At 45.0% G+C, this 25,672-nt stretch overlaps 1 protein-coding gene across 3 annotated transcripts in view; it reads right to left on the minus strand.

Moving 5' to 3' along the window:
* The window catches only part of LOC147111747 (DNA-binding protein RFX8-like), a 74,147-nt gene that overhangs the window by 22,153 nt on the left and 26,322 nt on the right, over window positions 1-25,672 (minus strand). For 2 of the 3 annotated variants that reach the window (XM_085998947.1, XM_085998946.1), the window contains exons 6-8: window positions 16,767-16,844; window positions 8,376-8,486; window positions 6,804-6,954 (exon numbers count right to left, since the gene is read on the minus strand). In XM_085998947.1, coding sequence (XP_085855073.1) covers window positions 6,804-6,954; window positions 8,376-8,486; window positions 16,767-16,844 — 340 coding nt within the window. The remainder of the gene's footprint in view (window positions 1-6,803; window positions 6,955-8,375; window positions 8,487-16,766; window positions 16,845-25,672) is intronic. The other variant, XM_085998948.1, reaches the window with a different exon arrangement.

Consider the following 25,672-nt stretch of genomic DNA (forward strand, 5'->3'; position numbering starts at 1 on the left):
GGAGAGGATCGAGCGGGGTTGGGGATCGAGTGAGGGGAGAGGATCGGCTGGGGTAGAGGATCGTGGATGGGAGAGCATCGGCAGGGTTGGGGGGGGTTTCGGCCAAGGATTGTGGTGGGGGGGGGGGAGGAGGAGGGGAGGTGGTCAGCCGGGGATTGGAGGGGGTGGTGCAGTTGGCCGGAGATCGGCAGGGGGGAGAGCGTATCGGGGATGGCCACCAAGGATTGAGGCAGGCCTCATCATCATCGTTGGGGGGTGGAGGAGGCCTGGGGTGGGGAGGGAGTTGGAGGAAGTCCTGGGAAGGTGATCGGAGGCCTCATGGGGGAGTCTCCGATCATGGGAGGTAGTAATGGTCGGGATCCTGGATCCAGGAGGTAGGTATAAAGCCACGTACCTCCTGAATGCAACAGTCCCCTCCTGTGTTTAACTGCCAGGTTTCACGAATTGTGTGAAACCCGTCCACGGGCAGTTAAACACAAAATGGAGGGGGGGAAAAAGAGGCTGGGTGGTTTGGAGGTGGGATCAGGTTGGGAATCCCATTTTGAACACTTTAATTGCCCCCACGCTCCAAACCCACCCGTTTTTAGGGGAAAATTCTGGCCATTGTCTTCCTGATTTCAAGTGTGGGACTTCCTGACAGACAGCAATAGAAAACGGGAATGAGTATCATTCCAGGCCACTTTTTTGCACCTCTGAGTAAATGCCTTCTCCCACTTTTAAGATTTTCTTATTGCTTATAGCAGTAGAGAGGTCAAATAATTGTGACAGTTTTTATGAATTTTGCCAAGCACTTTTTCATGAAAGGTCATTTAATCATTTTTTATAGTGGTAAATGACAGCTGAATCATTCTTTGAATATTGTCCAGTGTACTGTAGTGAACAAGGTATAAGTTGCAAAGAGCCAAAGGTCTGACTTAATTTTATGTGTAGACAATAACAAAACATATCCTGAATATGAGTAACAATATTGAATTAGATGGGGCAGAATATCAGTTTATTACAGATTGATTGGTAAGTATTTTGAATATGGCTAATAGAACAAAGTTTTACCGTTGTAAAAGGAAAAAGATTATGGTATTTTAAAATCTGATTTGCTAGTTGAAGCAGAGATGTTCGACAACATGGATGGGTACATAGTGTGGAATAGATGCAGTGACTGTGCCAGAGAAGGCTGATTACTGAAATAACAACAGAAAATGCTGGAAAAACTCAGCAGGTCAGGCAACATCCGTGGAGAAAAATTTGAGTTGACGTTTCGGGTCGAACCCTTCTTCAAAACTGGAAAGAAAAGAAAATAGATTGAAGGCAGGGCTGCGATCGGACAAAAGAAGTGAAAGAGACAAAAGAAGTAGAAGAGACAATAAAAGGTATTCGAAGCCAGACGAGATGGTAATAGGCTGAGATTAGGTGTGAAGTGTACTGGCAGGGCAAGAGATAGCTGCCAGGTGGGAGAGTGAAACAAAAGGAAAAGGGGGGGGGGCGGAAAGGAGTGGAAAAATTACAAGTAAAAAGTAATAGGGGCCGAGGTTATGATCTGAAATTGTTGAACTCAATATTGAGTCCGGAAGGCTGCAAAGTGCCTAATCGGAAGATGAGGTGCTGTTCCTCGAGTTTACGTTGAGCTTCCGTGGAACAATACAAGAGGCCAAGGACGGTGAGGTCCGAGTGGGAATGGAGCGGTGAATTAAAATGACAGTACCTGAAACTAAAATTCACGGTTCTAAGTTCTAGCAAGGCCTAACGTGGTTTTCTCTCCACAGAAAACAGATAAATGGGCTCCCACAATGGCTCAGTGAGTTTATCAAGTGAGTAGCTGAGCCAAACAGACCAGGAGGATCCCAAGTTTGGTCCTTGGTCTGTACTGAGTTAGATGATATCAGCCAGGGTAGCAATTGGGGTGTTACAATTAGCCTCGGAACCCTTGGATTAGGGAGGAAAAAATCAGTTTGGATTCCTGTTCCTGACCACTATCTAACTCTTGAAGTGTGCCTGTGAGAGAGGGAGAGGATAATGACAAAAACAACATGCATTTATATAATGCCTTTAATGTAGAAAACATCCTAAAGCACTTTACACGAGGAGAGAAAAATATAAATAGCAATAGATATGGGAATGGATTGAGAGAGAGATTTTAGGCGGGGTGACTTAAAGTTTGGTCAGAAGGATAGGTTTTAATAAGGATGTTAAATAGAGAAAGTGAGAGCTGATGGGTTCAGGTGGGAGTTCCAGAGAAAAGAAAGACTTGCATTTATATAGCGCCTTTCACGACCACTGGACGTCTCAAAGCACTTTAAAGCCAATGAAGTACTTTTGAAGTATAGTCGCTGTTGTAATGTAACTTAAGATGTAACAGAAGTAACTTAAGGTTGTGCTACCAATGGTTGGGGTGAAGGGAGGAAGAGATGTACAAAAGGCCAGAGTCAGATAATCGAAGGTTGTGGGAGGAAACATAAACCTGGAGCAGGTTGCAGAGGTATGGTGAGGTTAGACCATGGAGGGATTTTAAGATGAGAACGAGGATTAAAATTTAAATCCATTGAAGCACTATGAGCCAATGTAGATAACTGAGAATGGGGAGAAAAGGATAAGCAGAATGTATTGCAGGACAGGATGCGAACAGCTGCATTTTGGGACAGATGGGCACGGGACTGGGAGATGATAACTTGTTTGAGGATTTCAGAAGAGAAAAGGAAGCTAGAGATGGGATAGTAGTTGGAGAGGATCAATGGGTTGAGGGTTGATTTTTTTTGAGGAGGATGATAATATGGGTTTAGAAAGGGAAATGGGCAGTGTCTGAGGAAAGGAAGCAATTAATGTCAGATAGCAGGCGGCGCAAGAGGGGTAGTTGGGCAGTCAGGAGTTGCATGATAAGAGAATCAAGGGAGCAGAAGGGGGTGTTACAAATTCAGGTCTTGCCTTAGATATTATATCTCTCAGGTATAATGGTGCTAGTTACTCCTGTGAGCGGTCGGAGTTTCTTACATTTAGGGATACTCCCATCCTGCGACACTCACAAGGCCATAAAATTATCAGTACTTGCAACTAACGGTTTGAGAATTTTACACATCTGATCAGGTAACCAGATTCTTAAATCAGCTGGAATTATTCACAGAAATCTATCTCTGAGCATTAAATGGCAAAGATCTTCCCAGATATATCTGTCATGTGTTTTGAGCTGGAGAACCATTTTTCCATATGTACCAAACAAATCCTTCCTTAGTTTCTTTAAATTTCTACGGTACACTTCAGGCTTTAAATCATAAATCCTGAGAATAGTATGCTTCACTAACTCATAGTCGATACTATTGCAGGATTGATGCGAGAAAACGCTGAGTGTGCTCTGTTGTTTAGTGACATCGTCAGTCAACTGGCCCATTCGTTTTTGACCCATTTTTGGTGACTAGCTAACAATTCAAATGTCCAGACAAAATTAGCACCATCATCTCCTTTTAGAAAATTTGTAATAAGATTGGATTTAATAAAATGGTGGGCCCTGGTGGGCTTGTTTCTCTGTCAGTTCATGAGCACAGCAAGAAAGAAAAAAGACTTGCATTTATACAGTGCCTTTCACAATCTCAGGACATCCCAAAGTACTTTACAGCTAATGAAGTACTTTTGAAGTGTAGTCACTGTTGTAAAGTAGGAAACGTGGCAACCAATTTGCACACAGCAAGCTCCGACAAACAGCAATGTGATAAAGGCCAGATAATCTGTTTTTAATTATGTTGATTGAGGGATAAATATTGGCCACAACACCAGAATGAACTCCCCTGCTCTTCTTCAAAATAGTCCCATGGGATCTTTCACATCCACCTGAGAGAACAAACTGGGCCTCAGTTTAACATCTTCTCTGAAAGACAGCACCTCCGACACTGGAGTGTCAGCCTAGATTTTTGTGCTCAAGTCTCTGGAGTGGGATTCAGAGGCTAGAGTGCTACCCACTGAGCCACGGCTGACACTTAGAGCAATGCTCTTTCTTCTTCTTGTCTGACTCATGCTGCAACTTTTTCTCTTTCCTCATTGTTCTCAAATTTATGGTGTTCCATCTCTTCCCGCATTTCTTTTGTTCTTGCTCGTCTTCCCATTTGTATTGCTCTCAACTTCGCTCAAGCTCTAATTGAAAATCAAAACTGTCTCTCATTCGTTTTCTCTTTGGCCACTATTCTGGCTAACTTAAGCTCAACATTTTTTGATTTGGACATTTTAAAAAAATCTCTGTTTCTGTTCAATGCACTTCTAAATTTTAAATATTTGAAATGCATTTGTCACCAGTGCAGTTCAGTATTCCAGGTAACTGCCACCAACTGCTACAAATTTGAAACTTGCTTTAGATATTATGTTGGATATAGTGGTGCTTGTCACTCTTACGCGTTGTCCGAATATCTTGGGGGAGAAATTGAGTATAGCCCCGTTTGGGGCGCCAGCCTCGCCAGGGCACTAAAAGTAGCACCCCGGAAACATTCGTGCCCGCCCACCGAAAATTGAGTTGTTGCGCCCCAAAGGGAAGCGCGGCGCTACTGGAGGTGCCCCGCATCCCTCTTGGGGTGCTGCGAGTGAATATTGTGGCGCTACGTGCCGCAGCGCCACACGCTGCGGCATGTCGCGCTGTGGTATTGCAGGCCTTCCTCCCCTTCTTAAAGGGGAGGGGCCTTGTGCAGCGCGATCTGGGGCCCAGCTGGGCCCCTGAGGATCGGGAGTGCCGGCAAAAGAGCCCAGCACCGAAGAGAAGTGCCGGGCTCTTGGAACGCAGCCGGCACTCTGCGGGGGGGGGGGCTTTCAGGAGGCCGGGGACGGGAGCACAGGCAGGTGCTGGCAGGCGGCCAACAACAAAAATGGCCGCCCTGCACCTCGCCTTTAATTTGCGCCTCCCCAGCCGCGCCCGGCGGTATATCAGGGGGCGCTGCCAAATATCGCGGCCGGGGCGTCAGCGGGGCGCCGCACACACCGATGATGTCATCGGCAGCGGCGCAGCGCTAACGGTTAGCGCCACCACTAACATCCCGCGGAATTTAGCGGGAGGCGTGGGCAGTGCCGCGCCCGGGCGCGAGTTGGCTTGTGACCCACTTAGCGCCCTCTTAAGGCACTAACGGGTGGCGCAGCCAACTGAATATCTCCCCCCATGTGTTTAGAGATGTGCCATACTGCCCAATAGCGTAACCCAGGAGTGTAACAACAGTACCTTGTGTTATCTGAACTAGATATTCAGGTCTTTCACATGTGCGTGCACATGTGCCACTTTAATCATTTGAAAGGTGGACCAAAAAAACACTTGATAAGATAAGGACAGATACGAACTGTTGAGCTATTTTATTTCACAATAAGTGGACATACAGACCAACTGTTGTGATTGGACTCACACAATCAATACAACTTGTCTTCACATAATAATGCAAAATAATGAGCATGCTATGCTTCCCCACATCAATGAGTCACCTTGCTTGAATTAAACAAAATAACTTCTAACGACCCTCCTGCATTCTAACCTTTTTAGGCTGCCAAGAACTGTGCACTTGCAGTTCCCTCTTTAAAAAAAACTGTCAGTGAGTCTTTCTGTCTTTATCTCCCTATGTTTATATTTTCCTGACCTAGAGAGAAAATGGGTGCAAGTGGTTCAACTTAGGGGGCAACTTCCTAAACCCAAACAGTGTCAGAAACACATCCAACGCCATATTGGTTACCTTCATTTGGAGCTAGGAGAAGTAGAAGTGCTCCCCCCAACTCCACATTAAAACTGCAAGGTGCTGCCGACCACCACATGCCCCCTCCCAATTGCCTCCTCCCTGCTCCTGGACTCACCTTAGGTTCTTGACCAGCATCTCAGCCGGCTGATCAAGCTACCCACCCCCACCCCGTGATTGCCGAGCTGCATCTGGGGTCATGACAGCCGAACACAGCTCGCTGGTACGATGCTAATGAGGCCGGCAGTCTAATTTGATGCGGTCCTGCCGCTGACCTCATTAGCTGTGTGCAGCATGCTACATGCCGATAGCGGCCCATACCAGGCTAACAAATTGCTTATTGTTTTCAATCTTTGGGGGAAACTTCAATGCCTAGCTCATTGTCATTTTAACCACTTTTTTCCCTTCAGTGCTTGTTTCAAAACTTGTGTGACTACAGTTTGTTTTAAAAACCTGGCACTTCAATGTAATTCTTTTCTAAATCCTTTTTGTAGAAAATTGGTCCAAAAATCCTGAAGCATGATAGTGGGTGTCATTGAAGAAATGAGCTTGGAGAGGACAAGCAGAGATGGGAGAGAAATTATAGAATGACAGGGCTGCTGTGGGTGGAAGGCAGGGGTGGGGAAAAAGTGAAGGTATTGGCAGAGGCAGCTACTTGGGTGGTCTAAATATTGTAATCAAAGAAATCCTTGAGCTCTCCACACTTTGGAGGTCAGGGTGGAGGGGATGGGAGAAAAGGAGATTGAAGAGACAGCTGGTCATAGAGAAGAGATGCCTTAGGCTGTCCTTGCCCTCCAGGATGGTTTGGAAGATTGAGGCATGGTAGAACGTGACATGATTGAGCCAGATCTAATGATGAATAACTTGACTTGTTGTGCATCAAGTTTCTGGCCTCTAACATGGTGGAGTGAGGATGAGCCTTGAAGCAGTGGGAACAGCAGGTAGAGACGGTGAATGATTTGGTGGGAACAATGACATAGGCATTGGCAATGGAGCAACAACAGCAGAGGAAAGGGAGTTGAGAGTTTGAGAGTGAGGACAGGATTGGACTCAGCTATGATATTACCCAGTGAATGAATAGCCTTCAGGTAGGGTAATAAAGTTTTATTAATTACAAAAGGTTACCTCTCATTTTAAGTGACTGCAGTAGTAATGGTGTGCCCTCCAGTGCATCAACTAGCCAACTTTTAAACTTTTTGGCAAAGGATCTAGCACTCTGAAGATGTTGCACAGAGAAGTCACCTAGAAAATCGCGAAGAAGAATTTCTTCTATCATCTGTGGACACAGTAAATGTGGACAGTAAATAATGGTTAAACTAGGCTTTTCATCATATCAGTAAACAACTTTGAAACTTACTTTTCATTTCAGATAGCTTTGAGACTATTTTACATAAAGTATTAACCAAGCATTATCATTAAGAGGCAAAAAATATTAAAAGAAATAACATCAGAACACCACAGCAATAGAGCCTTAAAATATTAGAGTGAATGCATACTCTGATGTTGCACTTTATTCTGAGGATAATCATTCAAACTATCATTAAAAATGAACTGAAGGGCAGATACAATCAAATAAAATTAATGCAAATTTGGAGTGGGTTCACATATTAATCAAAAATTTAAAAAAGGACAGAAATGTGAGGCAGCATATTGATGCTCTAACGTAATCTGATATGGTGGAATTATAGGATGTGGCTTCATAACTCACAACAAATTTCCAATCTTAAAGTGCCATTAATGGGGGCACTAGGGAAAGGCAAGGTGCTTCCTCAGAGGAATGGAGGAAAAATTGCAGTTCCCATTGCCTGTTTTCTTCCACCTCCCAATGGTCAGCAGTTGCAAAGACAGAAGCCTGACAGCAGGTCTCCCAGAGTCTTCACTGGGGATTGCTGTGTGCTGTGTGCAAGGATATCTAAAAAAAATCATTTAAAAAGGAGTAAAACAAAAAGAAAATATAATTATTTGTATATTATTAGCATATAATATTGTTTTTAAAAATGGTGTCTCTATATCCGCTGGTTGCCAAAACATTCTATGCCTGGTGAGAAGTTGTAGGAGAACATGATGCTGAAGTGTGTTGGGGGTCCAATGAGCCACAGAGTGCGTACTAGAACATGGTTTATGCCTGTGATTTTCACATGCCATCGTGAGAAGGTGCAGAACAGAGCAATGGCGGTTCACCATGAGAAGGGTCACTCTTGAACACTCATCTGGATTGGCAGAACCCTGAGAACAGGTCATCCATTCTGTCTGCTAGCCATGGATGATACAGCAATATAATTTTAAAAAAATCAAAAGTTCTTCACTTCTTGGATAAGCCTTCAAATGATCTCAATGCTGCATGTAAACACTGAACATTTAAGTAAAACTTCAGTATGTAATTCCATAAAAATATTCCTCATCTAAAGACAACTTGCACCTTTTCTTTGCATTTGTTATTGCATACACTGTAATTATTATTCTATTGGTTTCACAAGGCTCTACAACTACTAAACGCTGTTCAATAACAACTCATTTCAACTTTCTGGGAAAACTTCTTTTGCCAGTGTTAGTATTGTCAAACTATCACTGTTTTTATTTGTCAGTGAAATAAGTAATGATTTCCAAAAAAAAATTACAACCAAGGGAATATGTTTAATGTATTGCATGCAGGCAGCTCTCAATGTTAACTTTCTACTAGTGACCATTTTTAATTACCTTATACAGCTGTGTATCATAAGAGCAGAAAAGCTGGCATATATCTGGGAAAGATATATTGATGGCGTCATATGTGAATGACTCCCAGAACAGTGAAAGGAGACCTCTGACCTACAATAATATATAATTAATATTTATCACTATGATAGCTTTCCATTGTGAAAAACATTTTCATTCAGGCAAACAGGTGGTCTCTGCGAATTTCATGCACGGTGGGCTGGCATCATTATTTAGTATAGACTATTCAGAAATGTGCTAAAATAGCAGTACAGAACAGTAGCTTGTTACTCATTTTACAGTTAGAGATACCAGACGTCAGGTACAACAAACATTGATTATTGTTCTAGAGAAATAATACAAGATATTTTTTACCATCGGTTGCCCCTCACTATAATATGCTTGATAATAGTGCTTAACATACTCAATAGTGATAAATTATCATCTCTTTCTGCAAAATAAATAATGCTTGGAACTATAGGCATGATTATGATTCACAAACAATTTGTGTTTATATTGCACTTCTCTTGTGCAGGAAGACAAGAGTGCTTTATAATAAAAGAGGTAAAGGGAATGCTGGACACTGATCAAGTGGAATGGGAAGAAGAATGCTTAGACTAAGGCCGTGATTTTCTCAGCGGTGTCGGGATGGTGGCGTGAGAGCTGGTTTCCGGGTTCTGGTCCCACTCCCAGCTGCAGCTGCTCTGTCAAGGGGATTTTCCCTTGATTGGCCTTGTTAAGCCTGCCCTGCGGGCTTCCCGGCCAATTAACAGGAAGCGGGTCTGATGACGTCATTTGATGACGCATCATCAGCCGGTTTCCTTAAAGGGACCACGGCCACATTGAGTTTGACAGTTGTTCTGTCAGTGATTGACAGCATTGAGGTGCTGCAAACACTGACAAGCACTGCACAAAGGTGGATGCTTGCACCCAGGCTCTCCAATGACTCCCTCCATATGCTTATGCAGGGAGTCACAGCAGGCAGGGAGGTTATCTTCCCTTCCAAGGGCAAAAGAGACCTCCCCAGGACACCAACGCAGCCTGGTTGCACATTGCACAGGAGGGCAAAAGCAGGGATGTCGTCAGGGGTCCCTGGCTGCAGTGGCGCCAACCTTTCAATGATCTCAGTGGGCCACAAAACGTTACTGCAAAGTCACACTCAAACTCACCATGCTGATCCACTCAACACATCCCCATCACTCTGCCTTCCATACCCTTCTCCTGCACATCCTTACTCACACCAACTTACCTCGCACCTCCACCCAACCCTCTCTACATGATCACTTCCCCATCTCACTCGCCACCCCTCACACTCACCCTTATCCTACTGCAAGCATACCAACTAACAACACACAAGGGTAGACACTTGAGAGGTTTAGCCAATGTCCATGTGAAGTTTCTGGTAATGTGTTGTCATACAGTGAAGTCTATATTTTCAACAGTGCCCTTTATTGAACAGATCTGAGCGCACCTTGAAAAGTGTTTTACTGAGTTTCAGTGAATGTTGAGACATAACTCCCCTGCTTCCCCCCCGCCCCCCACCCGCCCCACTATAGCGATGAGTGTGCATGGAATGGCTTGGACATTAAAGGGATGCTTTATGGTGCTGGTGTGGGATGGTGTCAACCTGGCGCATCATGAGGCACCCAGGGTTTACAGCATCAAGTGAAGTAAATCTGGCCATGGTGATGCCATCGCTGGCCTCCCGGGCAGCAATGTTGTCAGGGGTTGATGCCCTGTGTCCAGTACAGCATCAGGTGATGGCGGAGAAGGTTGGTGATGTTGTTGGTGATTTTGGTGTGCCTGGTGATGTTGGTGTTGGGGCTGATTGTGGAAGGATTCAGAGGACCAAGATCTGATTTTTTCAAGGGCACCAGTGTTGCTGCAATAGATGGCAGCTGCAGGTAAGATGATAGAAGTGATCTGTCAATGGTGAGAGAGGTTGTTCCAATGAGGTGGCACTGGACATACAGTTGCCTCTAGACACTTGCAAGCTAAAGAAATCTCTATATGTATTACAAATGCAGTAACCAACAGTTTCTGCGCACTGAAACTGACCACCTGCAACATGGCATCCTTTACACCACTTCAGCAGCTGTCAGCTTATCAGACACATCACACGCCAGGGTGAGCTGGCGTGTTCCCCGAGCAGCGGGTAACCCGTGGGGGAGCACATGAAATTGGAAGCCTCAAAATACCATTAAATTGGCTTTTAACAAGTCATTTAATGAGCTCAATTGTCTCCCCTGCCACTTGGTGTCGGGTCAGTTCTCTGCTGACAGACCCGACACCTGGGAGACTCACGTGGAGGCGGGCTGATAGTGGGTTTCCTACCCGCTGTCAATCTTTGCTATTTTTACAGCGGACCCACCTCTGAGCGCAGGCAAAATTCCGGCCTAAGATGGGGTACAAGGTCAAAGACAAGAATCTTCTTGACAGATCCTCCGCATCCCCAGGAAAAGGGCCTCCGCGTCGGTGAGTTGAGCTACTTGCCCAAGTTCCACCCGTTGAATGCCTGTGAAATTCTTACGCCTGGCAAAAGCAGGTATAAGGCCTGCTTTTACGAGCAGAAGAGTTTTAAAAAATAGAAAAATAAAATTTTATCACTCATTTATACTTTAAAAACCCTGTCCATTAAGGTAAGTTTATTTATAGCCCCATTAAAACATATACATTTTTTTTTCAAAAAGTTAAATTTTTGTTTAAAATATTTAATTAAATGGCAATTTAATTAATTTTAAATATGTAAATTTAAAAATTTATTTCATGTGGTTGTGTATTTTTTAAGTGATCCCCATTCATACTTATGGGGATTCCATATGTACGGAACTCCCATAAGTATGAATGGGCATTGCCTTCTTTTATTGGTTGGGCCAGCCCACGTGATCCCAGGGGTGCTTGCAAACCGCATGCGCCCTGGGGATATGTGGGCCTCTACCCACGGGTACCTAGAGAGGTCCAGGAGCGCGAATCTCCGTACTTTCTGGACCACCAGGTAAATTCGTAGATTTTTTACAGGTTGGAGGCATCCGCCCGCGGGAAGCCTCTGGCCGCAAATTTTGGGCTTTTGGAATAGGGTTGAATCCACAACCTACTCACTCAGAGGTGAGAGTGGGAGTCTGTTGCAGCATGTGGGAGTCTGTGGAGAGCATCACGATCCCGAGCAACCACATCTGCAGTAAGTGTCTGCAACTTGAGGAAATTCGGCTCAGAATTGTTGAGCTGGAGTACGAGCTGCAGACATTGCGATGCATCAGGGAGGGGGAGAGTTACCTGGACACTTTGTTCCTGGAGACAGTCACACCCTTTAGGTTAAGTAGTACTTTAGAGTTTGTCAGTGGTCAGGGACAGGAGGGTGTGACTGTGAGTCAGGAAGGTATGGGGATCCAGGATGTAGTGATGGAGGAGCCTCAGCCCTGGACCTTGTCCAACAGGTACGAGGTACTTTCTACCTGTATGGATGAGGAAAAGGACTGCAGGGAGGATGGGCAAACTGACCACGGCACTGTGGTACAGGAGGTCATCCAAGTGGGGGGAAAAGGAAGGAATGTGGTAGTAGTAGGGAACAGTATAGTCAGGGGGATAGATACTGTTCTCTGCAGCTGCAAAAGAGAGTCCCGAAGGCTGTTGTTGTCTGCCCGGTGCCAGGGTTAAGGATATCTCCTCGCGGCTGGAGAAAAACGTGGAGTGGGAGGAGTGGGGGGGGATCCAGTTGCTGCGGTCCATGTAGGAACCAATGACATAGGTAGAACTAAGAATGAGGTTCTGCTGAGGGAGTTTGAGGAGCTAGGGTCTAAATTAATAAGCAGAACCACAAGGGTAATAATCTCTGGATTACTACCTGAGCCACGCGCAAATTGGCATAGGGTCAAGCAGGTCAGAGAGTTAAACGCATGGCTCAAAGAGTGCTGTGGGAAAATGGGGTTTCAATTCATGGAGCACTGGCACTAGTACTGGGGAAAGAGGGAGCTGTTCCATCGGGACGGGCTCCACTTATGCCGGGCTGGGACCAGCGTCCTGGCGAATGGAATAACTAGGGCTGTAGATAGGGCTTTAAACTAAAAAAGAGGGGGAGCAGTCATGTGAGGGGAAATTTAGAAATCTAAAGAGAAAGGTCAAGGTAATAGAGCAGTGTAACAATTTGGGTAAAAATAAGCAGAGTGTGACAGGAAGGGACAGAGAGTTTAATGGTAGCAGTGCAGCAGAGAATAAGGTCAAAGCAGGGAATAATGGTAAAAAATTTAAATTAGAGGCTCTTTCTCTGAATGCATGAAGCATTCATAACAAGATAGATGAACTAATGGCACAAATAGAGATAAATGGGTTTTATCTAATAGCCATTACAGAGACATGGGGCTGGATTTTGCCAATGGGGAGCTTTTGGAGATGGGACTCCCACTTGTTGGGTTTTAGTCCCACCTCCATCGACTTTTGGCCAACCCATGCTATCTTCCCTTGATTGACCTTGTTAAGCCCGCCCAGCAGGCTTAGCAGGCCAATTAAGGGGAAGCCGGTTACAGAGAACGTCAGCGTATGACGTTTCATCTGTCAAAACTTTTGACAGATGAATTGTCATTGTTTGACAGCTCTGTGAAGCTGTCAAACAGTGACATTCTCTGTTGTTTGATGAGTTCTTGTATTCAAGACTCATCAAACCTCTTTTGTGAGCAGAAGTTAGATGGCTGTTACATTGGAGAATGCAGCAGCCATCTGTCATCTCTGCCAGTGAGATGTGAGAGTCTCCACATCCCCGTCTGTTGAAGCCTGCAGGAAGAAACAAAGATAAGTAAACATTTTCTATCACTTTCCACTCACCTTACATACTTAACTCTCCACTTGCACCCATCACTTACCACCACAGTGCACTTTTGCACACCTCCGACCCCCGCAGACCCACTGCTTGCCTCAGTGGCCCTGGCGGGATTTCCCGACGTTGGGAAGCCCGCGCCTCTGTTGGAAAAATTTGGATAATCCTCTTAACTGCCTGTTAACTATCTGTTAACAGACAGTTAAGTGGCTGTAATCCCCTTCCCGCCTCCAGGAGACGGGACCCGGCGCGGGTCGGCTACCCGCCTCCTGGGAAGATGGCATGGAGGCGGGTTGGGGGCAGGATGGGTACCTGCTCCCAGATTCTGCCATTTTCCCGGCAGTCCTGCCTCCAAACCCGCTTCCCCAGGGCTGGCAAAATCCAGCCCATAGTTGCAAGGTGGCCAAGGTTGGGAACTAAATGTTGCAGGGTACTTGACATTTCGAAAAGACAAGCAGAATGGAAAAGGAGGGGGAGTAGCCCTGATAATAAAGGATGACATAAGGACAGTAGCGAGAAAGGATCTCGGCTCGGAAGATCAGGAAGTAGAATCAGTATGGGTGGAGATAAGGAATAACAAGGGGCAGAAATCACTGGTAGGAGTAGTATATAGGCCCCCTAACAGTAGCTATACCGTTGGACAGAATATTAATCAAGAAATAGTAGGAGCTTGCAACAAATGTAATGCAATAATCTTAGGGAACATTAATCTTCATATAGACTGAACAAATCAAATTGGCAAAGGTAGTCTGGAGGACGAGTTCATGGAATGCATTCGGGACAGTTTCCTAGAACAATATGTCATGCAACCAACCAGGGAACAGGCTATTTTAGATCTTGCATTGTGTACTGAGACAGACTATTAGCAATCTCACAGTAAAGGATCCTCTGGGGCAGAGTGATCATAATATGATAGAATTTCACATTAATTTTGAGAGTGACTTGCATAAGTCCGAAACTAGAGTCTTAAACTTAAATAAAGCAAATTACATAGGTATGAGGGGCGAGTTGGCTAAGGTAGATTGGAAAAATAGATTAAAAGGTATGGTGGTAGATAAGCAGTGGCTAGCAGTTAAAGAAATATTTAATAATTCTCAACAAAAATACAATTCATTGAGAAACAAAAATTCCATGGGAAAAGTGATCCAACCGTGGCAAAATAAAGAAGTTAAGGATAACATTACATTGAAAGAAGAAGCTTATAATGTTGCAAAGAATAATAGTAAGCCTGAGGATTGGGAGAGTTTCAGAAAACAGCAAAGGTTCATCAAAAAATTGATAAAAAGGGGGAAAAAATAGAATATGAGAGAAAACTAGCAAGAAATATAAAAGCAGATTGTAAGCGTTTCTACAAGTATGTAAAAAGGAAAAGAGTAGCAAAAGTAAACTTTGGTCCCTTAGAGGCTGAGACAGGAGAAATTATTATGGGAATAAGGAAATGGCAGAAACATTAAACAAATATTTTGTATCTGTCTTCACAGTAGAAGACACAAAAAGCATACCAAAAATGGTGGGGAACCAAGGGTCTAATGAGGGTGAGGAACTTGACGTAATTAATATAAGTAGAGAAAAAGTACTAGAGAAACTAATGGGACTAAAAGCTGACAAATCCCATGGACCCGATGGCCTACATCCTAGGGTTCTAAAAGAGGTGGCTGAAGAGATAGTGGATGCATTGGTTTTGATCTTCCAAAATTCCCTAGATTCTGGAATGGTCCCAGCAGATTGGAACATTGCAAATGTAACACTGCTATTTAAGAAAGAAGGGAGAGAAAAAACAGGGAACTACAGGCCAGTTAGCCTGACATCAGTCGTCGGGAAAATGCTGGAATCCATTGTTAAGGAAGTGGTATCAGGGCACTTAGAAAATCATAACATGATTAGGCAGAGTCAACATGGTTTTATGAAAGGGAAATCGTGTTTGACAAATTTATTAGAGTTTTTTGAGGATGTAACTAGCAGGGTAGATAAAGGAGAACCAGTGGATGTAGTACATTTGGATTTCCAAAAGGCATTCGATAAGGTGCCACATAAAAGGTTATTACACAAGATAAGGGCTCATGGGGTTGGGGGTAATATAATAGCATGGATAGAGGATTGGTTAATGGACAGAAAACAGAGAGTAGGGATGAGCAGATCTTTTTCAGGTTGGCAGGCTGTAACTAGTGGGGTGCTGCAAGGATAAGTGTTAGGGCCTCAGCTATTTACAATCTATATTAATGACCTAGATGAAGGGACCGAGTGTAATGTATCCAAGTTTTCTGATGATACAAAGCTAGGTGGGACAGTAAGCTGTGAGGAGAAAACAAAGAGTCTGCAAAGGGATATAGATAGACTGAGTGAGTGGGCAGTAAGGTGGCAGATGGAGTATAATCTAGGGAAATGTGAGGTTATTCACTTTGGTAGGAAGAATAGAAAAACAACATTTTTTAAATGGTGAGAAACTTTCAAATGTTGGTGTTCAGAGAGATTTGGGTGTCCTCGTGCAAGAAACACAGAAAGCTGGCATGCAGGCACAGCAAGTAATAAGGAAGGCAAATGGCATGTTGGTCTTTATTGCAAGGGGGTTGGAGTATAAGAGTAAGGAAGTCTTGCTACAATTGTACAGGGCCTTGGTGAGACCACACCTGGAGTACTGTGCACAGTTTTCATCTCCTTATCTAAGGAAGGATATACTTGCCTTGGAGGCGGTGCAATGAAGGTTCACTAGATTGATTCCTGGGATGAGAGGGCTGTCCTCTGATGAGCGATTGTGTAGAATGGGCCTATACTCTCTGGAGTTCAGAAGAATGAGAGGTGATCTCATTGAAACATACAAGATTCTGCAGGGGGTTGACAGGGTAGATGCTGAGAGGTTGTTTCCTCTGGCTGGAGTGTCTAGAACTAAGGGGCATAGTCTCAGGTTAAGGGGTAGGCCATTTAAGACTGAAATGAGGAGGAATTTCTTCACTCAGAGGGTTATGAATCTTTGGAATTCTCTGTGCCAGAGGGCTGGGAATGCTGAGTCTTTGAGTATATTCAAGGCTGAGATAGATAGATGTTTGGACTCTAGGGGAATCAAGGGATATGGAGATCGGGCGGGAAAGTGGAGTTGAGGTGGATGATCAGCCATGATCTTATTGAATGGCGGAGCAGGCCCGAGGGGCTGTATGGCCTACTCCTGCTCTTATTTCTTATGTTCTTAACTCTGAGCCAAGGCTGACACCAATTAACAAAATGCTACTTAATATTTTATTACATGATTTAAAAAAAAATTAATCTTGATATTTTCATAGAAGTAGGATGTGAATCCTACTTATGCCTGACCTGTCAGTCATGCCTAGAGGGACTATAGTTTTGATGTAAATGCTGCCCTGATGTAAACTTTACACTATTACTATGTGGCTCACAGTAACACACGAAGGCTTGGGCAGAAAATAGACATGAATTTTTATGGTAGAGAAAAAAATCACATTGCTAATGTAAGTTGTACCCGAGCTATAACATTTTGGGTTGCCTTTGAGAACTGGGCTCCATATATATGTCTGTTAACTAAAATAATTTTCCATGTTATTACTCGATTGAGATTATTTGCAAGAATTACATACCTTGTCAAGTTGATTGCTTCTAACATGCTGCAAGATTTCCTGACAGTGGTTGTAATATGAATCTGCAACTACAGTAAACTAAGGAGACAACAAAAAAAATAAAGTCAAAACCTTTTTGTTGGCATACACTTATGGGGAATGATTTTTTTTGGGTGGGTGAGCGTAAAAGAGACGTATACTTGCCATCTGAGTAGAATATTTCTCTTCCATTTCTTGCTGACAGGAGGTAAATCGAGTTAATTCGCAGGTCGAGCCACAAAGACTTTCTGTCTTTATTATCAGTAATAACATTAGAAAACATCTAGTAGTTCACATGTTGACAAATATTGCTCGCCATCAAATAAAACTTCTGAAGAATTTTGTTTTAACTTCCTCAGTACATATAAATGTAAAAGTGTAATGCATAGTAGAGATAACGGATTTATCGCAATTGGTGACATGACCAAATACAAGTCAAAAGTTATAAAATAGAACTGCATCACTCCCACCCAACAGTTTATCTGGTCGTGCACTGAAAGTACTGATACATATTACTATAATTTTATTTTTCAAATAGTATGTTTATGGAAGCAATGATATCATGGATAAAAATCTATTCTTTTACAAGAGAACTACCACTGTTTGTTGAGCAAACTCAAGAAGAAAGAAGCCAGAGTTGTGATTTCAGGACTGTTACCTGCCCTTACTGTGGAACAGCAAGATAATTTGACTGAATAAATGATTGAAAGACCTGTGTTGGAAGGAGAAACTCGCTAATGTGGAAAACTGGAGAACATTCGCTGGTGAACGTAAGCTTTTCAGGAGGGGTGAGATTCACTTGAACTGGTTAGAAGCTGAGATTGGCCCAGAATGCAGAATCAGTTATTGGGAGATCTTTACACTGATTGGGGGGCCAGGGCTGTTCTAGTTGCCTCTGAGTGTAGGTCCATTTGCTCAATAAATCAGAATACAGTAATTACCAGTACTTAAGTCTCAACAGAATTTAACTATAAACATTGGAACAAAGGGGAAGGGGTTTAGAACCAGCGACTTGTCATTTTGTCTGGCCAACAGGGTGCCTTTGGACATGAGCTGACTGCCACTAGGACAATTAGAACTTCATGTGCCCCTCCCTCAGGGAAAGGGAGCTGCTAGTACAAAACAGGTGGCCCAGTCAAACGAAAAATGTGTGTGTAGATTATTAAATGATGACCCGGATCTCAACATCAATAAGGCAATGTCCTGTGGTGCCTACTGGTTGTGGAAAGCTTTGAGTGAACCAGTGGACACTACATGATTGTATACCATGGTCACATAAGCAACAAGTTAATAAGATCTTAAAATGCTTAGAAATAAATGCTGAGATTTTCCATTTCGGGGTGGAGTTCTGGTAGGGTGAGACCTGCCCGACTGCCTTGATCAACCTCAAACCTAACCCATTCCCTGGATTATGAGTCATTTGCTAAGCATCACAGAATTCTTGCTGCCAAGAAGGAGCCACCAATGTGAAGGTGGAAAATCCCAGTGGTGCTGCAGTGGGGCTGCCACTGCAGCACAAGAGGTGGTAGACCTTAAAGAGACAGAAGCACCCCGAAGATCAGATCAGCTAGCTCACTGAAGGTCTCAGCTGAATGGAAGACGAGAAGATCACTAGAAGGCCGTTTCCCTCTCTAGGGTAACCTCAGACCTTTACCGCCACTTCCTGGAGCCTAATGCCACCTTTCACTTGACAACCCCAGGAAGCGGGGTGAAGTGGGATGGACTGGAGGGAAATTCTCTGGAGACCAGGGCCCTGCCCCTCAAAGTTAAGGTATCTCTGCAGAGTCTGAAGGTGGAAAATTGCCACATGGTTGCAAACGCACACCAGTGCCTCATCATCTTCCTCAATTGAGAGTTTTTCCCCAATCTTAGAATTCTGATAGAGAGCCAGTACCTTCCCTTTATTCCAGAAGAAACCAATCAGTTTCCTCTGGATCTTGGGCCCGATTTTAACTCCCCCCACCTGGCGGAAACCAAGCGGAGGGGCAGTTAAAATGTAGTGGGCAACTTACCCACTTCTTTCTCGCCTCGATCCAACCAATTTTAAATTGCAGGTGCCAAGGACACTCACCCCAAGCCGGCAGAGTCCTCTTTAAATACTCCGATGACGTCATCTGCTATTTTAACTGGAGGCCTGAGCAGGAAATCAGTAACGGCTTCCCCTATGGGCCAAACAAGCTGGAAGCTGGATTGTGGGCCAGAAGAGCCCCAACAGGTAAGTTTTGAAAATACTGGCCCCTGTCCTTCTGAGTGGATACATCTGGAATAGTTCAACTTATTACTAAATCAGACCATTTCTGCATTGTCCATTCATAGAAAGTTGGGCTAAGACTTTCAGAACTCAATTTATTAGCAACTATAATATCCGAGAGGCCACCTTTAGGCCTCTCTGCTATTGCTACATGATTTAATGGTCTAAACCGTATGCAGCTACAGTGCAAGTGTTCAAGACACATACTTATACACAGAAACAAAGGCCGCGATTTTCTTCTTGGAGGCGGGTTGGCGTCAGGAACGGTAGTCGGCGGGTTCTGGTCCCACTGCCAGCTCCAGCCAGCCTGCTGACACAATATTTCGTTAATTGGGCTCGTTAAGCCCACCGTGTGGGTTACCCGCCCTTATCACAAGGTCCGGGTCTGTTCAGCTGACATGTTTGCAGCCGGTGCATTTAAGGGGGCCGTTTCCCCATTGGATCTCAGGTCGTTTCTGATGCTTCTGACTGCTGCTTCTCACCACGATGTTTGCAGAGAAACAGAAGGCAGCTCCCCGCTTCAACAAAGACTCCCTCCATGTTCTTGTGGAGGGAGTCAGAGGACGTTGGGAGGTCCTATCCCCATCTGATGGAAGAAGGAAATCTCCTCAGCAGACAAAGGCAGCCTGGCTGCAAATAGCTGAGGAGGTCAGTGCCAAGTCCATGTACAGACGCACCTGGATCCAATGAAGGAAAAGGTTCAAAGCATTCTGGAAAAGTGATAAATGCACACTTACCTTAATTCTGCTGTGCCTGTCATCACATCCCCATCACTCTGCATTGCTAACCCTACTCCTGTACATCATAACTCAACCCAACATCACTTGCACCATCCCCCATCCCTCTCTCTCTATGCATGGAATCACTTCCTCATCTTACTATGCACCCCTCACACCCACCCTCAGGGTTATGCACTGACAACAACTAACAGCTCAAAAGGAGGGAATTCCGTAATGGAAACCCACTCCTTCACAGTCTCCCTCTAAACATCTATCCTATCCATTCTTTACACGCATTCCATCACTCTCACTGAAACTCCACTTCTTTCCCTCATTGCAGGAAAAGAGAGGCCACAATAAGAGGGAGGGGGAGAGAGCAGGAGGAGGACCACCATCCTTATCACAGCTGACCAACACTGAGGAGGCCGCTCTGAACATTGTGGGAGCAGTGGAACAGCTCGAAGTGGGGGCGGAGAGATGGGCTCAGTTGAACAACCTGGTGACAGGATGCTTCTCCATCCACCTTATTTGGCTTTCATTAGTGACACACATGGCATCTGGTATCAATAGAAATTGAATGTTCATCATGTGCACAATGGGATGTGTCTGCAATCTACATAACATATGTCTAACTCATGTCTTTACTCTCCCACAGGACCAGCAAGAGCCCCCCTCCCTACAGTCCAGGAGGAAGAGCAGGAGGACTCCTCAGAGGATGCTGCAATGAGCGCACCCAGCATCAGCGCAGAGACACGCACCTCGGTGGGTTGTTTGCGAGATAGAGTAGTGTTGTCACCTGGTGTATCGAGTGAGCAAAAGCAGATGGTGGAGACAGGGACAGCAATGGAGAGTCCTCGTCAGAGGCCGCAGGACACTCCTAGCTCTGCTCAGATGCATGTAGACGCTGAGCCTGTGGGGCCATCTAGAAATAGAGAGGTGCTGGAGTTTCAGGAACAAGTGCAGGAGGCTCTGACAGGGTTTGCAACCACGGTGACTGCAAGTGTGCAGAGAATGAAAGAGTCCATCTCAAACATGAGCAATGCCATGGTGCACGCAATGGCGGATGTAGGTGCCACCATGGAAAGGATGACAACCTCCATGGAGGACATAAATCACCAGACTCAAATGAACACGGTGACTCTTCTAAATAGATGGTCAGCTATGGAGGATGGATGGGCATCTATTGTGGAGAGGAACCAGAGGTACATGGATGTCCCCGTTAAGAGGACTGCCAGGTCCTCATGGCCCCACTGATGTGCAGCAAGGGGCCCTTGAGGAATGATGGTGGGAGGCGGCATGCAAGTGTGGGCTCCTCTCCAAGCACTCCACGTCCATCCCCTTGCCAACCCCTCGGTCAGAGCCCCAGATGACCGAGGCAGCCCCTTTGCAGCCGGAGGAGGGGCAGACTTTGGCGGGGCCTTCAAAGGCTCCGAAACTCAGAGGACTGTAACATTTGCATATTGAATTATCATTGGCCCGCAGGCATCTGTAAGGAATACCTATTATATTCACATGTGATCACATGGTGAGTTGTCATTGGCCTGCAGGCATCTGTAAGGACTGCTATTGTTTTGAAGACCCAGGCTAGGGGTCCTAACTCCATCTTGTCCCCACTGTGCTGTATGATTGAGATCACAGACCTAATGCTTCATAAAAGAGTTTAAACGGTAATACTCTGTTGTCCTGCAATTTATTATTTTTGTACAAAGTGTGCAAAACAAGACATGGTGTCAGAACAGGGATTGAAAATGGACATTGTTGGAGCTCCCTTACCTTGAATGAATTGGGAATCTTTGAACTTACATAGAGAATGGTGCAAGTTCAAGCAACATGTGGAGTTAATGCTCTCGGGTCTGTTGAAAAGCAAAGGGGAGGAAAAAAGATGCAGCCACCTACTCCTGTGGATCGGAGAAAAAGGGAGAGACATTTTTAACACATGGTCTCTCACCGCGGATGAAGCAAAGGTACTGAAAAGTTATTTTGACTGTTTTGAATCATATGTGATGCCCAAGACAAATACGATATTCGCTAGGTACAAGTTTCAGGAGAAAGTACAAGGAGCTAGTGAGTCGTTTGAACAGTTCGTGACTGAGTTAAAACTACTGGTAAAAGACTGTGAATATGCCGATAAAGATGAGATGGTCAGAGACCGCATCGTGTTTGGAATACATTCAGCTAAAGTGAGAGAGAAACTTTTGAATGTTGGGTCCAAGCTAACGCTGGACAAAGCTATGGACATAGCTAGATCGCACGAGATAGCCCAAGCACAGTTGAAAACCATAACCGGCACCACGAACAGCTCGTGTGAACAGACAGTGCACGCAGTTAATAGACATACACCAAAGAACACTGCCCAGAGAGCGTGTTTCAGAACAGAAAGAACAGAGAGAGTTCTAAAAATGAGCGACACAGACATAAAACGCTTCAAAAACTGTGGATATTGTGGAAACAAGATGCATGGAGAAAAGGAGCAATGCCCTGCCAAAGGAAGGCAATGTGCTAAATGTGGTAAACGGAACCACTTTGCTAAAGCTTGCAAGAATGTTTTTGGAAAAACAGTACACACAGTGAGTGACAGCCAAATGCCAGATAGAGAGCCAAATGCAAAGGAACTGTTTATTGATTCTGTGTCACAGAAAAAACAGATTTCAGAGACTGAGCAAGCCTTTGCCGATATTGAGATAGGAAAACAGGGCAAAGAGCTTAGGTTTAAACTAGATACTGGAGCTCAGGTTAATGTAATTCCTCTGAGTATCACAGCTTGAAGGATGAGTGTGAGCTACAGCCCACCTCACGCAGACTGACCAGCTATGGGGGTGAGCAGCTCATTGTAAAAGGCACATGCGTGATGAAATGCAAGTACAAAGAAAGCGACATGATGTTGGACTTTTACATTGTTGATACTCAAGCACCTCCAGTGCTAGGTCTAAAGGCATGTTTAGACATGGACCTCGTCAAGCTAGTGCTATCATTGACAGCACCAGTTGAGAAGCAGACAGTCATGGAGGAGTTTGCTGACGTTTTCAAAGGAATCGGACTATTCCCAGGTGAATGCACTATTCACCTTGACCCAGCAGCAACCCCTGTGGTTTGCCCAACGAGAAGGATACCCCTTGCTCTACGTAGTCGCCTGAAGGAGGAGCTGCAGAGCATGGAGAATACAGAAATCATCGTCCGGGAAACAGAACTGACAGAGTGGGTCAACGCGTTAGTAGTGGTTGAGAAACCACGTGCAGGCAAGCTCAGAGTCTGTCTCGACCCCAGAGATTTGAACACGACTATCAAATGCCCTCACTACCCTCTACCAACACTAGATGACATCACACCCAAGCTAGTGGGAGCACGTTACTTCAGTGTAATGGACGCACGATCAGGATACTGGACTATCAAGCTCACGGAAGAGTCATCTAAGCTAACAACGTTCAACACACTATTTGGACGCTACCGATTTCTGCATCTACCATTTGGTCTTATCTCAGCTCAGGATGAATTCCAGCGGAAGATCGACGAAACCTATGAAGGCCTCGACGGAGTAGTCGCAATCGTAGACAACTTCCTCACCTATGGCAGGAATAGAGAAGAACATGACAGGAAACTCCGTGCGATGCTACAAAGATCACGGGAGTAAGGTATCCGGCTCAACCCCGAGAAAAGCAAAATCGGATCCACTGAGATCAGTTATTTCGGGCATCGCCTCTCAACTGATGGCATTAAGCCGGATCCAGAGAAAATCTCCGCCATCAAGAAGATGGAGCCGCCGAAGAACCGCGCAGAGCTAGAGACAGTACTAGGCATGGTTAACTACTTAGCCAAGTTTGCCCCGAGCCTCTCCAAAATCAACGCACCCATGCGTCAGTTGCTCAAACAATCCAATGAGTTCCTGTGGGACAAACAACATGACACAGCATTTCAGAAAATGAAAGACCTAATCACCAGAGAACCAGGACCAGTTCTTGCCTACTTCGACCCCAACAAAGAGCTCAGACTACAAGTGGACACGTCAAAGTATGGACTAGGTGCAGTATTACGGCAAGAAGGAAAGCCCATCGGCTACGCTTCCAGATCTCTCGCAGACAGTGAAATCAACTATGCTCAAATCGAGAAAGAGCTATATGCAATTCTGTTTGGATGTAAGCATTTCCACCAGTACGTCTATGGCCGACAAGTCATTGTGGAATCCGACCACAAGCCCCTCGAGTCAGTCATGAGGAAACCACTAGCCGCAGCCCCAGCAAGGCTACAGAGAATGATTCTTCAGCTACAGAAGTACGACTTCACAATCATTCACCATCCAGGCAAAGACATTCCTGTCGCAGACACGCTCTCCAAAAAGTCTCTTAGCTACCAGGACAGCAGCCTCAGTGAAGGCATGGATGTGCAAGTGCACATGGTGTACAACAGCTTACCTGTGAGTGACTCAAAACTGAAGGAGATCTGAGCAGGAACAGAGGAAGATGCACAACTCACACTGCTGAGCAAAGTCATACACGAATGATGGCTTGAGGAAAGGAGGAAATGCCCTCAGAGCATATCTGAATTCTGGAACCACAGAGCCGAACTGTCACAAATCAACAGAATCGTCTTCAAAGGGGAGAAAATCATCATTCCTACCAGTCTCAGAGAAGAAATGTTGACAAAAATTCATGCTGGACATATGGGCATGGAAAAATGCAAACAAAGAGCATGTGACATTATGTTTTGGCCCGGAATGTGCAAACACATTGAGGACATTGTCAGAAAATGTTCCATTTGTCTAGAACGCCGCCCATCAAATGTCAAAGAGCCCATGATACCTCACCGTATCCCAGACAGGCCCTGGCAGGTCGCGGCAACGGATCTGTTCACATGGAACAATGAGGACTACATAGTGACTGTTGATTACTACAGCAGATTTTTTGAACTGGACAAGCTTCACAGCACCACATCTGCAGCTGTGATCCACAAGCTAAAGGCAGCCTTTGCCAGGCATGGCATGGTAGAGCCTTTAGTCTCAGACAATGGCCCCCAATACAAATCAAAAGAGTTCGAGTCATTTGCCAAGGCATGGGATTTCACACATGTCACATCAAGCCCACATTACCCTCAAAGTAATGGCCTTGCTGAAAAAACTGTCCAGATTGCAAAAACACTCATGGACAAAGCCAAAGTGGACAAAAGAGACCCCTACATCAGTCTCCTTGAGTACCGCAACACTCCGGTTGACAATTTCAAGTCACCAGCACAGCTGTTGATGAGCCGCAGACTTCACTCAATCCTTCCAAGCACCAACCAGCAGCTGCAGCCAGAGGTCGTCAGCTGCAAGCAAGTGCATGCAAAATGTGTACAGAGACAGCAACACCAAAAGAGATACTATGACAGGTCAGCTAGACTACTGCCGCCGCTGCACAATGGAGAATCCGTCAGAATCCAGGAGCATGACTACTGGAAGCCAGCAGTCGTCATCCAGCCAGCTGACACTGAGCGATCGTATCACGTCCGCACCCCAGAAGGACAGGTGTACCGCCGCAATCGCAGGCACCTCCTGAACACCAAGGAACAACACCGTCATTCTGACAAGAGGATCAGTTCAACAGAGAGTGATGAACAGAGCAATACACAAAACACATCATACTTACCTGAACCTAAACCTGAACCTGATTTGTTGACCGATTCAGGAGCATGCTCAGTTCCATACCACACAAGGTCGGGACGAGAGGTCAAGCCTAGAGTTATCCTTGACTTGTGAACTGTCAAAGGGTGTAGGCGGATCGCTGCCCTAAAAAAAGCTGTACATCGTTATTGAAACGTTGAGATGTTTTCAGCGCTAGTTAAATGCTGAGTTTACTTATATGTTTATGCTACCGAGAACATTAGGTAGAAGAAAGGTTTAAAAGTAATGCATAACATTTTTCTTTTAAAAGAAAGGGGATGTAACATTT

This window comes from Somniosus microcephalus, chromosome 10, assembly GCF_052327205.1.
Source record: "Somniosus microcephalus isolate GS21.2 chromosome 10, FLI_Smic_1.0, whole genome shotgun sequence".
NCBI lineage: Eukaryota > Metazoa > Chordata > Chondrichthyes > Squaliformes > Somniosidae > Somniosus > Somniosus microcephalus.